Genomic DNA, 15,310 nt, shown 5'->3' on the forward strand with positions numbered 1-15,310 from the left:
GGCCAATATTTATATTTCTTTATTCAACGCTACTTCTATGAGATTTTTCTAAAATATGATTAAATAAAATCATTTTCATAGAGAAGATTTATATGAAATAGCGTGAATATTTTGGTAACCCTTTGGAGTTATTTTCTAAACCATTAAAAGAGGTATAACCAACCTATCAAAAATACTAAGCAAATAGTTATCAATTGAATAATAAACAAATATAGCAAACTCTGCTTTAAATTTATTTGATATTATTACAGCTGTTCATTTTAGTACTGTCTTATTGCATTTACAACCTCTGAAATTACTTAAATTAGTTGCTTAAATTCTATAAATGAATAAGAATTTTATAAATATATAAACTAGTTAATAAGCTCATTAATATCATGAATTTAATAAATTTAGTATAGTTCTTAAAATGTCTAAAAAACTTTTTAGATTGAGAATATTAAGCCTCTTTGTAATATTCCATTAAATAGTTTGTTGCATCTAGGCTCAGTTATATTTGAATTAAAATATTACGGATAATTTTATCTAACTGAGCACACATTTTCATTTAATAGATTTTAATAAAAATCTATGAATATTCTTTAATTATTTCTTTGAACTCCTAAGTCAGCAGTTAAATTTTAAAAGTATTAGAAGACTTAATTATTTTAATCTTAGAGACTTTGCATATAGCTTTAATAGTAAGAATTCGAAGGAGAGGAGCCAATAGCTATTAAATATACTTGCTCCATTTATGGAGATTAGTTTTCTATTATTAAAGAGTAAACATCGATTAAAGAAATTCTATCTTACAGAGTAACTTTAGATTCTCTTTCAAAAGGATTGAATTCAATTAAATTTAATATAGGCATAACAAGTAACAGAGCTACAGCAATAATTCCTAAAAAAAATAAAACAAAATTGAATTTTGGGATATTGCTAAATGATGCTATTTGTCTAGTTCGCTTATTTACCTATCTTTGAATATATAGAGGAATTTGATAGTTTAATTTTCTTTCATACTTTTATTCTTCTTCTTGCTAATTCGAATAGAAATTTAAATCCCTTACTTGCTATATTTACTTTCTTTTACTTGTAGATCTTTTATTAGAGTAAGTACTGTTATTCGTTTGCTCCAAAATATTGATTTACTCTATTTTAAAAAGGCCAAGTTCTATTTGCTTTATTTAAAATTCTATTGTTGATGGTTAAAATGTACCAAAGAGTTTCAAAACTTTTTCCTTGTAAATTTAAATAACAATGTAAATAGGTAAAACTGAAAATACTAACAACGTGCTGATAGAAGTAAATAAAATAATTGCAGATATTTACTAGTAATTCATTTTGTTAAATTATTCTGTAGCATAATTTTCTACAATCATCTGTAAATTTTTCATTCTTTATTTGAAACTGACGATGTTTCCCCAAATAAAATCTTCTTACTACTCCTCATAACTAATATAATAAAATGTTATTTCATACAAAAATTACATCAGAGTGTATTATAGACTCTATTCAAAACTAGTGGTTGAATTTTTTTAAACTCTAGCATTATTGTAAAATCCAGCAGAGTAAATTTGAATTTAAAATAAGTTATTTTATAAATCTTTAAGCTAATCACTGCTATCATTATTAAGAACAAGCTTTTATAAACTAGTATTATAATCTTACAAGACCGCTTATTGCTAATAATCCGATTGTTAATTCTCATAATTTTAAAGATCTGGGTCATCTATAATTAAAGATTAACTTCCTCCCAAAACTGATTAGTAGTTATTGAGTGCAACCATATTCATTATATCAATAAAGCAGTAGAGAGCATCATCAATCTTTAGAAATGATTAAACAAAAGAATCCAAACTATTTAGATTTTCAAAATATATGATAAGCGATACAATACTTAAAATTACAAATGCTGAAATTCCTGCAAAAACCATGAGCTGTAATCCTTTATTAAAGTCCATTTTTTTAATTCTTTGTATCATTTTCCTTTTCATAATTTCATCAGTACTGTATTTACTAGAGTTTATACTTGCTATTTCATTTTTTTACTCTTGTTTTAAATCATCTTATTCTCTAAAGTTGTTAAAACTTCTAGTTTCTCTTTTGACAACAGATAACTCTTCACTAGTAATTTTTTTATCTAAAAAATTATTATCTAATAAGAAGCTATTTTATTTAATATGCTAATAATGAGCTATGTTGTTTCGATTATGGTACTTATTTAGATATTAATAAGAAGAAATGTTGTTTAGAGATATTTCTTGTAAGTTATTACCATTTTGTTAAATTTATTAAGGATAAAGTTTAAAATTATAATATTCATTTGACTAATTTATCAGAAATTATTATTTTTCTAAATGAGAAATAGCAGGAGATAAAATCATTTCGGTTTAATCAACAGCATAAGTCATCATTTTGTTTGGAGAATTTATCATAGATAATTAAAGTTCTTGATTTTATTTATCATATAATCCATTGTAATTGAACTATTATAGTTCATAGTTTCTTTGATAAATATTTGAATTTTCAGAGTTTTTCAAAAATGCTTAATCTTATAAATATCTTAAATAATTATTGTTATTATTTTAAAATGTAAGTTTATTGGAATCGTTTTAGTTTTGAATTTATTCAGGTTTACTTTTTTCTAGCGTTTACTATTTTTAAAAATGATTTTAAAAATTTTTTATTTCTTCATTATTTTTCATCGGATTTTAATCAGAATTATCAAAAACATAGGTGAAATCCTTGGTAGAAAAATATTATTGCTATAAAGAATTGGCAAATTCAAAAGTTTATTAGCTTTCTGATTTTTAAAATATCTTTGATTCTTTTTTTATTTTTTATTTATTTAAATGATCTAAGATCATAGATTTTTTAACTGTGTTTGTTTCTTTAGAATAAGAGTCTATTTCAATATACTTAATATCAACTTTATTTTTTGTTTGACGACTAAAATATCTAAATTATATTTGAAAAATTTCATCGTTTTGTGTAAATAAATTGTTAAATTATTTTGGCTATGAAAAGTGATTTTTACTATTTTAGGTTAAATGTTATTCTTTTACAACTAAAACACTGCTTAAATGTATATTTATCTATTAAATCTTAACAATCTCATCAAGAGAAGGAATTAGTTCAAAAATGTTTAATTACTATTCTGTTCAAAATTAATTAAATAATTTTTATTTTAAAAAAAATTTCAAAAAAACTTTAAATATTTTACATTTTTTAAGTCCAAGAGATTGAAATATGTCTACAAATATTCTCTTTGAAAAATCAGTGATGATTCCTTCATTTTCAAAAAATATGTATTAAAATACTTATTTATTTTTCTTAACGAGAGAACAGACTCCTAAATCATTTTCAAAAACTTGTATTTTTATTCTTAAACTAATAGGAAAAACGAAACCTTTTTTATCCAATCCAAATACATTTCTTTCTCCTTTATTTATTTATTTATAATTCAAACAAAATTTTAATTTTCAATCATTTTATAAAATCAACTTATTAAATTTTATTATCTTGCTTTATTTAATTTAAATATGGATTATTAAACAAAAATAAAATCAATTTTTTTCAAATATAATGAAAAAATTTAAAATTTTTTTTTGAATAATTTTCAAATTTGAAAATTTTTTGCAAAAAGCTTAGCTTTAGTTATGGATATATAACTTTCAATATTATTTGTTTGATACAATTAAAATATGAATGAATTTAATCTGGAAACATTAAAAATAAATGTGGGGTATTTCTTTATTAAATAATTTAATTTTAAAAATGCATGCTAAGAAATAAAAAATACCTTAGGTAATAATTTCCATCGCTTATTCATCAACAAATGCCTAAACCATTGAATTATGTTGCCTTTTAATAAGATTTGGTATTAAAATATTTAGTTATTTTCCCTGGATGAACTCAGAACTGTAACCAAATATTTTATCAAATGTTTTTGAAGTCTTTTTAATCAAAAATTCTTTTTCTATGAAGGATGTGAAAAACACACATATCTTTTCTGAATTTTAGCCTATTTCAACTAATTTTTTTTAATTATCATTTTTCTATTTTGAAAGATCCAAAGCTGCTAGCTGAAATTCTTTCACTCTTCTGTTTTAGAAATCAATAAGTTAGATGTATATACTAGTTAGATATTATAGATCGATATCTAAAGGGTTGATTTAAAAAAGCTCTACAATATTTTATTCTAAATTTTAGTTTAAATTTATTAAAGGGAGAGATATTTCTTGTAATTTTTGCAATTAAATATAGTTTCCACTTAAAAAATCATATAAATGGCCTATTTGCAATAAAAGAGTACTAAATCTCTCTTTGCATATATTTATTTTATCATCAAATAGAATGGCTTCCATCATATTTAGTTATTAATTTTCTATATTAGAGTCAAATAACTTTATTTTGTAATCATTTAAAATTTATAGCTTCAACTACTCAAAGTAAAATTAATCTCTTAAATTAATTTTATTCATTTTATTTAAATTGTATATTGATATTTTTTAAAGCTATACGAGTACTCTAGTTGGATTGTTGATTATTTCATAAAGGTAATTCAAATATGATAATTATAGTATGTATGAATTTTTGCTCTAGTTGTTCTTTTCGCTACTTTAGATAAAGACTTCTATTAATTATAATATTACAAATTAAGCATATTCTTACCTGAAATGATTTTCAGATAATTCTTCGATTTGCAATGACTCTTTATTATCCTTTTAGTTAATTTTTAAATAAAATTTATTCTAAAAATATGATTTTAAAAATGTAGAGATAAAGTAAATTAATTAGGTATCAATCTATCTATATAAAATTTTAATGACTTAAAAAATGATTAATTAGTTAATTAAATTTTTAAAAATGTAACAATTTCTTTCTTGTTAGAAGTAATGTATTTCAGAATTAAAAAATATGTTACATATCTTCTGAATTTATGACAAAAACAATATTGATTATTATCAGTGCATTGCTTTTCATGAAATTAAATTATAATTTCATAGTTGATTCCTTATCCTTTTAGCAAGTAGTTATTTTAGCTCAATATTGCTTAATTGATTAGTATTCTTACAACTTTTAAGAATTTCCAATCTTTGTATAATAAAAGGTCTCTGCTATTTGAAAATTCTTGAAATAGACTATGGTTTTACATTTCTTTGTAATTTTTGATGATTTGAATTGATAGAGGCACTGTTACTATACAAGCAAAGATCAGATCAATACAATTAAATATATACAATTCTATTAAAAAGCAGAAAGTGATTTGAAGAGAAGAAGCGCATAAATAGAAGTAGATTTAATTGATATCTTTTGATAAAAAGTGATCATCAAATAATAAGAAAGTAACTTCAAGCAGAAAATAGACGAAAGAATAAATAACAACTAATTTTTCTCCTTAAAATTAATATAGAAAGATTAAAGCTGTTCTTAAAATAGCTAAGAATAATTTTTGCTTGCTAGCTTATTGTGCTAAGTAATTGCTTTTTTCTTAAAATGAGTAGCTGATATTATGTACTTCTAAAAAATATCCTATGTTATTTATAAAAATAATTAGGTTTCATTTATTGTGCACGTTTACAAAGATTTTAATGCTCATCAAATAGTAGATGAATTCAATTAATATAATTAATGTTGGATTTAATCAAAATTTAGCAAATTACATTGACGAAAACACCTAAATTAATTTAAATTAAGAAAATAATCATTTAATAAATTACCTATTGCTAAAGTTAAAATAACATTTATATAGGACATTAATATAATAACAAGTGAGTATGTATTACTATTTTCTGATAGAATATTTAAAGAGATATTCAAAAATACATAAAATGGCCATTTATTGTAGATTGTTGTATAGATTTAGAAAAATAATTCATAATATTTTGTCAGATTCAGTTTTCTAAAAGCAAAGACAAAGGCTAAACTAAGGATAAAAAGGCTATTTAAGACTAACGAAATAATTGCTAATGATATTTTATAATAGATTTATGAGACGAAATAATCTTTTAGTAATGGTATGATCTATAGATATTATATAAAATTTGATATATCATAGATTCTACTTTATTTAATAGTCTGCTGTTATTACGTTTAGCTATTGTTTTAGTTCTTTAGTGCAAACGAAAGTATAGTTAGATAGTTAATTATGACAATTAAAACTGATATATTTTTAGTCAGATTAATTGGGCGAATTAATCTAACCATATCGTTTATATAAAATTATTTTAGTTTATAGCTATTAAAGCATTATTTCATTTATAAATCTTTTTAGGTATTTTACGTAGCCTTGGTATTTCTCATTTTATTCATCTTTCTGATTATATCAATTTGCTTTTTTTTCTAACTCTTTATTTGAATGAATAAAAACTATACCTTGCTTGATTGATAATAAATATATTTATTTACTTATAAGATTGTTTTTGGTGATTTAGAGAGATCAGCTTTTTCGTGAAATTTAATTAGTTATCTAGCTAATTTATTTATTTATTTCTTTTTGTTAGATTTTTGGGAAATTTAGAATGTTATTTTTTCTTATTTCCATAAGTATTTTGTTAAATTATCATTAAAAAATAGAATTTAAAAAATAATTTCCTTTTTAAAATTGATATAGGAATACATTTTAAAATAAATATAGGAACTTTAAATACAGTTTTTTAAGGAATAACTAATATGGAAATATTAGTAAATAATATAGATTAATTTCTCTTGAACAAAAGAAACTCCTATGCCTTCAGTTTTATTAAATGACAAATTAATTAATTAAAATACTCACAGCCAGCTGCACTTTTCTTTCATAATTTGAGTAAATAGATATAATTAAGTCCCAATCAATTGAATATTAATTTATATTTAATGGAACTATATTTACCACAATTCTTCTTAACTTATGATACTTACAGAATCTAAACAAATAAAAAAATTAAATCATTAATCAAATCAAAACAAATAGAAAAACAAACAAAGAGCAAACAAACAAATATAAAAATTATATTTAAGAAATTAAAAGCTCTTATTTATTTGCGTGAAGATAAATGTGTTTACTCTTTAATATTTACTTAAAAAATAAAAGTAATTACATTATTAGAATTTAGAAAACATATATATGTATGGTTTATTTTTGATATATGAAAAATATTTAATTTAAACGATACTTTTGAATCAAAAACAATTATTGTATTAAAAAATATATGCTTTTATTTAAAATATTCAAAATATTATTTTTTTATGATTAATTCTAAATATTATAATTTAATTTTATTATTATTTTTAAAAAATATATTCAATATGTATCCTTAGGAAGAGATGTATTTATATACTGTAAATTCAAAGTGTAAATCAGTTTTAATTTAGAGTAAATTTAAATCCTTAATAAAAGTAAGTTTATAATTGTACAATTTATTTCAAAATCTTATAAAAGATCTAAATTACAAGTGAAGAGTTTTTTATTTTTTATGTCAAATAAAATAATTATATAATTTGATTTGAAAAAAAGTAAGTTCACTTTTTAAATTTTGAATTTCTACTGGATAAATTATTTATTTACTACTATAGTTAAATACCTTTTTAATTTTCGATAGGCTATCTATTTATTCTAATGAATATTTAATTAAAAGAAATTTAGACAAATGTTTTATTACAAATATTAAGATATATCTTATTTGAATTTATGATTTTAAATATAAAATAATGAATAGGTTATCAACTTACTTATTTTATAGCAATTCAAAAATATTCAATCAAGACTCATTTAAAACAAACGAAGCTTACGGTGTAAAAAAAATATTATTAATGACGGTTTTACATTATTTAAATAAAAAATATAGTTACAAAATATTATTTTAAAAAATGAGCTGGCCAATATTTATATTTCTTTATTCAACGCTACTTCTATGAGATTTATCTAAAGTATGATTAAATAAAATCATTTTCATAGAGAAGATTTATATGAAATAGAGTGAATATTTTGGTAATGCTATGGAGTTATTTTCTAAACCATTAAAAGAGGTATAACCAACCTATCAAAAATACTAAGCAAATAGTTATCAATTGAATAATAAACAAATATAGCAAACTCTGCTTTAAATTGATTTGATATTATTACAGTTGTTCATTTTAGTACTATCTTATTGCATTTATGACCTCTGAAATTACTTAAATTAGTTGCTTAAATTCTATAAATGAATAAGAATTTTGTAAATATATAAACTAGTTGGTAAGGTCATCAATATCTTGAATTTAATAAATTTAGTATAATTCTTAAAATGTCTAAAAAACTTTTTAGATTGAGAATATTAAGCCTCTCTCTAATATTCCATTAAATAGTTTATTGCATCGGGGCTCAGTTATATTTGAATTAAAATATTACGGATAATTTTATCTAACTGAGCACACATTTTCATTTAATAGATTTTAATAAAAATCTATGAATATTCTTTAATTATTTCGTTGAACTCCTAAGCCTGCAGTTAAATTTTAAAGGTATTAGAAGACTTAATTATTTTAATCTTAGAGATTTTTTAAATAGCTATAATAGAAAGAAGTCTAAGGTGAGGAGCGAGTAGCTATTAAATAAACTTGCTCCATTTATGGAGATTAGTTTTCTATTATTAAAGAGTAAACATCGATTAAAGAAATTCTATCTTACAGAGTAACTTTTGATTCTCTTTCAAAAGGATTGAATTCAATTAAATTTAATATAGGCATGACGAGTAAGAGGGCTACAGCAATAGTTCCTAAAAAAAATAAAACAAAATTGAATTTTGGAATGTTGCTAAACGATGCTATTTTTCTAGTTCGCTTATCTGACTACCTTTGAATATATAGAGGAATTTGATAGTTTAATTTTCTTTCATACTTTTATTCTTCTTCTTCTTGCTAATTCGAAAAGAAATTTAAATCCCTTACTTGCTATATTTACTTTCTATTACTTGTAGATCTTTTATTAGAGTAAGTACTGTTATTCGTTTACTCCAAAATATTGATTTACTCTATTTTAAAAAGGCCAAGCTCTATTTATCTTATTTAAAATTCTATTGTTGATGGTTAAAATGTACCAAAGAGTTTCAAAACCTTTTCCTTGTAAATTTAAATAACAATGTAAATAGGTAAAACTGAAAATACTAACAATGTACTGATAGAAGTAAATAAAATAATTGCAGATATTTACTAGTAATTCATATTATTAAATTATTCTGTAGCATAATTTTCTACAATCAGCTATAAATTTTTCATTCTTTATTTGAAACTGACAATGTTTCCCCAAATAAAATCTTCTTACTACTCCTCATAACTAAGATAATAAAATGTTATCTCATAGAAAAATTGCATCAGGGTGTATTATAGACTCTATTCAAAAGTAGTGGTTGAATTTTTTAAAGCCCTGTTATTATTGTAAAATCCAGCAGAGTAAATTTGAACTTAAAATAAATTATTTTATAAATCTTTAAGCTAATCACTACTATCATTATTAATAACAAGCTTTTATAAACTAGTATTATAATCTTACAAGACCACTTATTGCTAATAATCTGATTGTTTATTCTCATAATTTTAAAGATCTAAGTCATCTAAAATGAAAGATTAACTTCCTCCCAAAACTGCTTAGTAGTTATTGAGTGCAACCATATTCATTACATCAACAAAACAGTAGAGAGCATCATCAATCTTTAGAAATGATTAAACAAAAGAATCCAAACTATTTAGATTTTCAAAATATATGATAAGTGATACAATACTTAAAATAACAAATGCTGAAATTCCTGCAAAAACCATGAGCTGTAATCCTTTATTAAAGCCCATTTTTTTTATTCTTTATATCATTTTCCTTTTCATAATTTCCTCAGTACTGTACTTACTGGAGTTTACACTTTCTATTTCGTTTTTTTACTCTTGCTTTAAATCTTCTTATTCTCTAAAGTTGTTAAAACTTCTAAATTCTCTTTTGACAACTGATAACTCTTCATTGGTATGTTTTTTTTCTAAAAAATTATTTTCTAATAAGAAGCTATTTGATTTGATATGCTAATTTTGTGCTGTATTGTTTCGATTATGCTACTTATTTAGATATTACTATGAAAAAATATTGTTTAGAGATTATTCTTGTAAGTTATTACCATTTTGTTAAATTTATTAAGGATAAAGTTTCAAATTATAATATTCATTTGATTAATTTATCAGAAATTATTATTTTTCTAAATGAGAAATAGCAGGAGATAAAATCATTTCGGTTTAATCAGCAGCATAAGTCATCATTTTGTTTGGAGAATTTATCATAGATAATTAAAGTTCTTGATTTTATTTATCATATAATCCATTCGAATTGAGCTATTTTAGGTCATAGTTTCTTTGATAAATATTTGAATTTTCAGAGCTTTTTAAAAATGCTTAATCTTATAAATATTTTAGATAATTATTGTTACTATTTTAAAATGTAAGTTATTTGGAATCATTTTAGTTTTGAGTTTATTCAGGTTTAATTTTTTCTAGCGTTTACTATTTTGATAAATTATTTTAATAATTTTTGAAATCTTCATTTTACTTGATCGGATTTTAATCAGAGTTATCAAAAACATTGGTGAAATCTTTTGTAGAAAAATACTATTGCTATAAAGAATTGGTAAATTCGAAAGTTTATTAACTTTCTTATTTTTAAAATATCTTTGATTCTTTTTTTATTTTTTATTTATTTAAATGATCTAAGATCATAGATTTTTTAACTGTGTTTGTTTCTTTAGAGTAAAAGTCTATTTCAATATACTTAATATCAACTTTATTTTTAGTTTAATAGCTAAAATATCTAAATTATATTTGAAAAATTTCATCGTTTTAAGTCAATAAATTGCTAAATTATTTTGGTTATGGAAAGTGATTTTTATTATTTTAGCTTAAATATTATTCTTTGATAACTAAAACACTGCTTAAATGTATATTTATCTATTAAGTCTTAACAATATCATCAAGAGAAGGAATTAGCTCAAAAATGTTTAATTGCTATTCTGTTCAAAATTAATTAAATAATTTTTATTTTAAAAATAATTTCAAAAAAACTTTAAATATTTTACATTTTTTAAGCCCAAGAGACTGAAATATGTCTACAAATATTCTTTTTGAAAAATCAGTGATGATTCCTTCATTTTCAAAAAATATGTATTAAAATACTTATTTATTTTTCTTAACGAGAGTACAAACTCCTAAATCATTTTCAAAAACTTGTATTTTTATTCTTAAACTAATAGGAAAAACAAAACCATTTTTATCCAAACCAAATACATTTCTTTCTCCTTTATTTATTTATAAAATTATTAAAAACAAAAATAATTTCCTAAGAATAAAAAAAATAACAAATTGTAAATTTTCTAATAAGGTTCATCAAATTTTCAATCAAAAGAAAAATTTTTATAAAAATTTTTGCAAAATTTTTTAGCTTTAGCTATTTATGGATGGATGGATAACTTTCAAAATTAATTGTTTGATACAATTAAAAGATGAATAAATTAATTATATCTGTCAGAATTAAAAATGTGAGGTATTTCTCTATTAAATAACTTAATTTAAAAAATGCATGCTAAGAAATAAAAAATACCTTAGGTAATAATTTCCATTGAATATTCATCAATAAATGCCTAAATCATTGAATTATGTTGCCTTTCAATAAGGTTTGGTATTAAAATATTGAGCTATTTTCCCTGGATGAACTCAGAACTGTAACCAAATATTTTATCAAATGTTTTTGAAGTCTTTTTAATCAAAAATTCTTTTTCTATGAAGGATGTGAAAAACACACATATCTTTTCTGAATTTTAGCCTATCTCAACTAATTTTTTTTAATTATCAGTTTTCTATTTTGAAAGATCCAAAGCTGCTTGCTGAAATTCTTTAACTCTTCTGTTTTAGAAATCAATAAGTTAGATGTATATACTAGTTAGATATTTTAGGTCAAAATCTAAAGGGTTGATTTAAAAAAGCTCAACAATATTTTATTCTAAATTTTAGTTTAAATCTATTAAAGGGAGAGATATATCTTGTAATTTTTGCAATTAAATATAGTTTCCACTTAAATAATCATAGAAATGGCCTATTTGCAATAAAAGAGTACTAAATCTCTCTTTGCATATATTTATTTTATCATCAAATAGAATGGCTTCCATCATATTTAGCTATTAATTTTCTATATTAGAGTCAAATAGCTTTATTTTGTAATCATTTAAAATTTATAGCTTCAACTACTCAAAGTAAAATTAATCTCTTAAATTAATTTTATTCATTTTATTTAAATTGTATATTGATATTTTTTAAAGCTATACGAGTACTCTAGTTGAATTGTTGATTATTTCATAAAGGTAATTCAAATATGAATATTTTAGTAACTAAGAACTCTCGCTCTTGTTTTTTCTCTCTCTGCTTTAGATAAAGGCTTCTATTAATTATAATATAACAAGCTGAGCATATTCTTATATTTCAGATAATTCTTGAATTTTCAATGACTCTTTATTATCCTTTAAGTTAATTTTTGTGTAAAATTTATTATAAAAATATCATTTTAATTAAAAAGTTAAAAATAAAGCAAATTTTTTTGGCATCAATCAAAAAAATATTTTAATGACTTAAAAATATCATTAGTTAATTAATTAAATTTTTAAAAATGTAACAATTTCTTTCTTGTTGTAAGTAATTTATTTCAGAATTAAAAAATTTGTTACGTATCTTCTGAATTTATGGCAAAAACAAAATTGATTATTATCAGTGCATTGCTTTTCGTGAAGTTAAATTATAATTTCATAGTTGACTCCTTATCCTCTTAAAAAGTAGTTATTTTAGCTCAATATTGCTTAATTGAGAAGTATTCTTATAACTTTTAAGAATTTCCAATCTTTGTATTTTTAATGGTCTCTGCTATTTGAAAATTCTTGAAATAGACTTTGATTTTACATTTCTTTGTAGTTTTTGATGATTTAAATTGATAAAGGCACTGTTACTATACAAGCAAAGATCAGATCAATACAATTAAATATATACAATTCTATTAAAAAGCAGAAAGTGATTTGAAGAGAAGAAGCGCATAAATAGAAGTAGATTTAATTGATATCTTTTGATAAAAAGTGATCATCAAATAATAAGAAAGTAACTTCAAGCAGAAAATAGACGAAAGAATAAATAACAACTAATTTTTCTCCTTAAAATTAATATAGAAATATTAAAACTGTTCTTAAAATAGCTAAGAATAATTTTTGCTTACTAGCTTATCGTGCTAAGTAATTGCTTTTTTCTTAAAATGAGTAGCTGATATTATGTACTTCTAAAAAATATCCTATTTATTTATAAAAATAATTAAGTTTCATTTATTATGCTCGTTTACACAGACTTTAATGTTTATCATGTTATAAATGAATTCAATTCATATAATTAATGTCAGTCAGATTTAATCAAAATTTAGCAAATTAAATTGATGAATGAATACACAGAAATTAATTTATATTAAAAAAATAATAATTTAATAAATTACCTATTGCTATAGTTAAAATAACATTTATATAGGATATTATTATAATAGCTAGAGAGTAAGTACCATTATTTTCTGATAGAATATTTAGAGAGATATTAATAAATACATAAAATGGCCATTTATTGTAGATTGTAGTAAATATTTAGAAAAATAATTCGTAATATTTTGTCAGATTCAGTTTTCTAAAAGCAAACAAAAAGACTAAACTAAGGATAAAGAGACTATTTAAGATTAACGAAATAATTACTAATAATATTTTATAATAGATTTATGGGGCGAAATAATCTTTTAGTAATGGTATGATCTATAAATATTTTATAAAGTTTGATATATCATAGATTCTACTTTATTTAATAGTCTGTTGTTATTACATTTAGCTAATGTTTTAGTTCTTTATTGCAAACGAAAGTATAGTTAGACAGTTTATTATGACAATTAAAACTGATATATTTTTAGTCAGATTAATTGGACGAATTAATCTAACCATATGGCTTAAATAAAATTATTTTAGTTTAAAGCTATTAAAGCATTATTTCATTTATAAACCTTTTTAGGTATTTTACCTAGCCTTGGTATTTCTCATTTTATTTATCTTTCTGATTATATCAATTTTTCTTTTTTCTAATTCTTAATTTATTTGAAGGAATATAAACTTTATCTTGATTGATGATAAATAAATTTATTTATAAGATTGTTCTTGGTGATTTAGAGTAGAGATCGAATTTTTCGTAAAAATTAATTAGTTATCTAGATCATTTATTTCTTTCAATTAGATTGTTTGGAAATTTCGAGTGTAAATTTTTCTTATTTTCAATATATTTTTTGTTAAATTAGCATTAAAAAATAGAATTTAAAAAATAATTTCTTTTTCAAATTGATAAAATAATACATTTTAATATAAATATAGGAGTTAAGCACCTGTTTTTAAGGAATAACTAATCTAAAAATATAAATAAATAAAATAGATCAATTTCTCTTGAATAAAACAAAACTTTTATGGGTTCAGTTTTATTAAAATATAAATTAATTAATTAATTTATATACTCCAAACTAGCTGCACTTTTCTTTGATAATTTGAGTAAATAGATCTAATTAAGTACTAATAAATTGAGTATTAATTTATATATAATGGAACTATATTTACCTCATCATTTCTTAACCTTCAGAATTTAAACAAATAAAAAAATTTAATCACTAATCAAATCAGAACCAAGAGAAAAACAAACAACTACAAAAATCACATTTAAGAAATTAAAAATTCTTATTTATTTGCCTGAATATAAATGTTTTTACTATTTAATATTTACTTAATAATAAAGACAATTACATTGTTAGAATTTTGTAAACATATATATATATATCTATATATATGTATGGTTTATTTCTTAATACGAAATATATTTAATTTAGCTTATGAATCCAAAACAAACAAAAAAACAATGATAGCTTTATAAAATGTACTTTTAAATATAAAATATTCAAAATTTTATTTATTTATTATGATTAATTTTAAAAATTATAATTTAATTTTATTATTATATTTTAAAAGTCTATTGAATATGTACCCTTAGGAAGAGAGTTATTTATTTACTATAAATTCAAAATGTCAATCTGGTTTAATTAAGAGTAACTTTTAATCATTAATAAAAGTAAGTTTAAAATTTTACAATTTATTTCAAAATCTTCATAATTATCTAAAATACAAATGATGAGTTATTGATTTTTTATATCTAATAAAATATTATATAATTTGCATTTAAAAAAAGTAAGTTCACTTTTTAAATTTTGAATTTTTACTGAAGAAATTATTCATTTTATTAC

The 15,310-nt window shown here is 21.3% G+C and overlaps 2 protein-coding genes across 2 annotated transcripts; both read right to left on the reverse strand. All coding sequences in view use genetic code 6, as the record gives it.

Annotated features, from left to right (window-relative positions):
• Positions 1-255: 255 nt before the first annotated feature.
• TTHERM_01247790 (transmembrane protein, putative) lies at positions 256-4,352 on the reverse strand (the record flags this gene model as incomplete). The annotated part of the gene is made up of 4 exons (XM_001029907.2): positions 256-319; positions 514-3,139; positions 3,206-3,424; positions 3,785-4,352. 4 exons carry the CDS (start codon positions 4,350-4,352, stop codon positions 256-258), a joined length of 3,477 nt encoding a protein of 1,158 aa, XP_001029907.2.
• A 4,316-nt stretch (positions 4,353-8,668) lies between these two features.
• Positions 8,669-12,917, reverse strand: TTHERM_01247800 (PAS domain S-box protein; the record flags this gene model as incomplete). Its single annotated transcript, XM_001029908.2, has 5 exons — positions 8,669-8,720; positions 8,798-10,982; positions 11,049-11,267; positions 11,570-12,482; positions 12,687-12,917. The coding sequence occupies 5 exons, from the start codon at positions 12,915-12,917 to the stop codon at positions 8,669-8,671; spliced, it is 3,600 nt and encodes a 1,199-aa protein (XP_001029908.2).
• Between the last annotated feature and the right edge of the window lie 2,393 nt (positions 12,918-15,310).

The sequence above is a fragment of the Tetrahymena thermophila genome (assembly GCF_000189635.1).
Source record: "Tetrahymena thermophila SB210 genomic scaffold scf_8254477, whole genome shotgun sequence".
NCBI classification, from domain to species: domain Eukaryota; phylum Ciliophora; class Oligohymenophorea; order Hymenostomatida; family Tetrahymenidae; genus Tetrahymena; species Tetrahymena thermophila.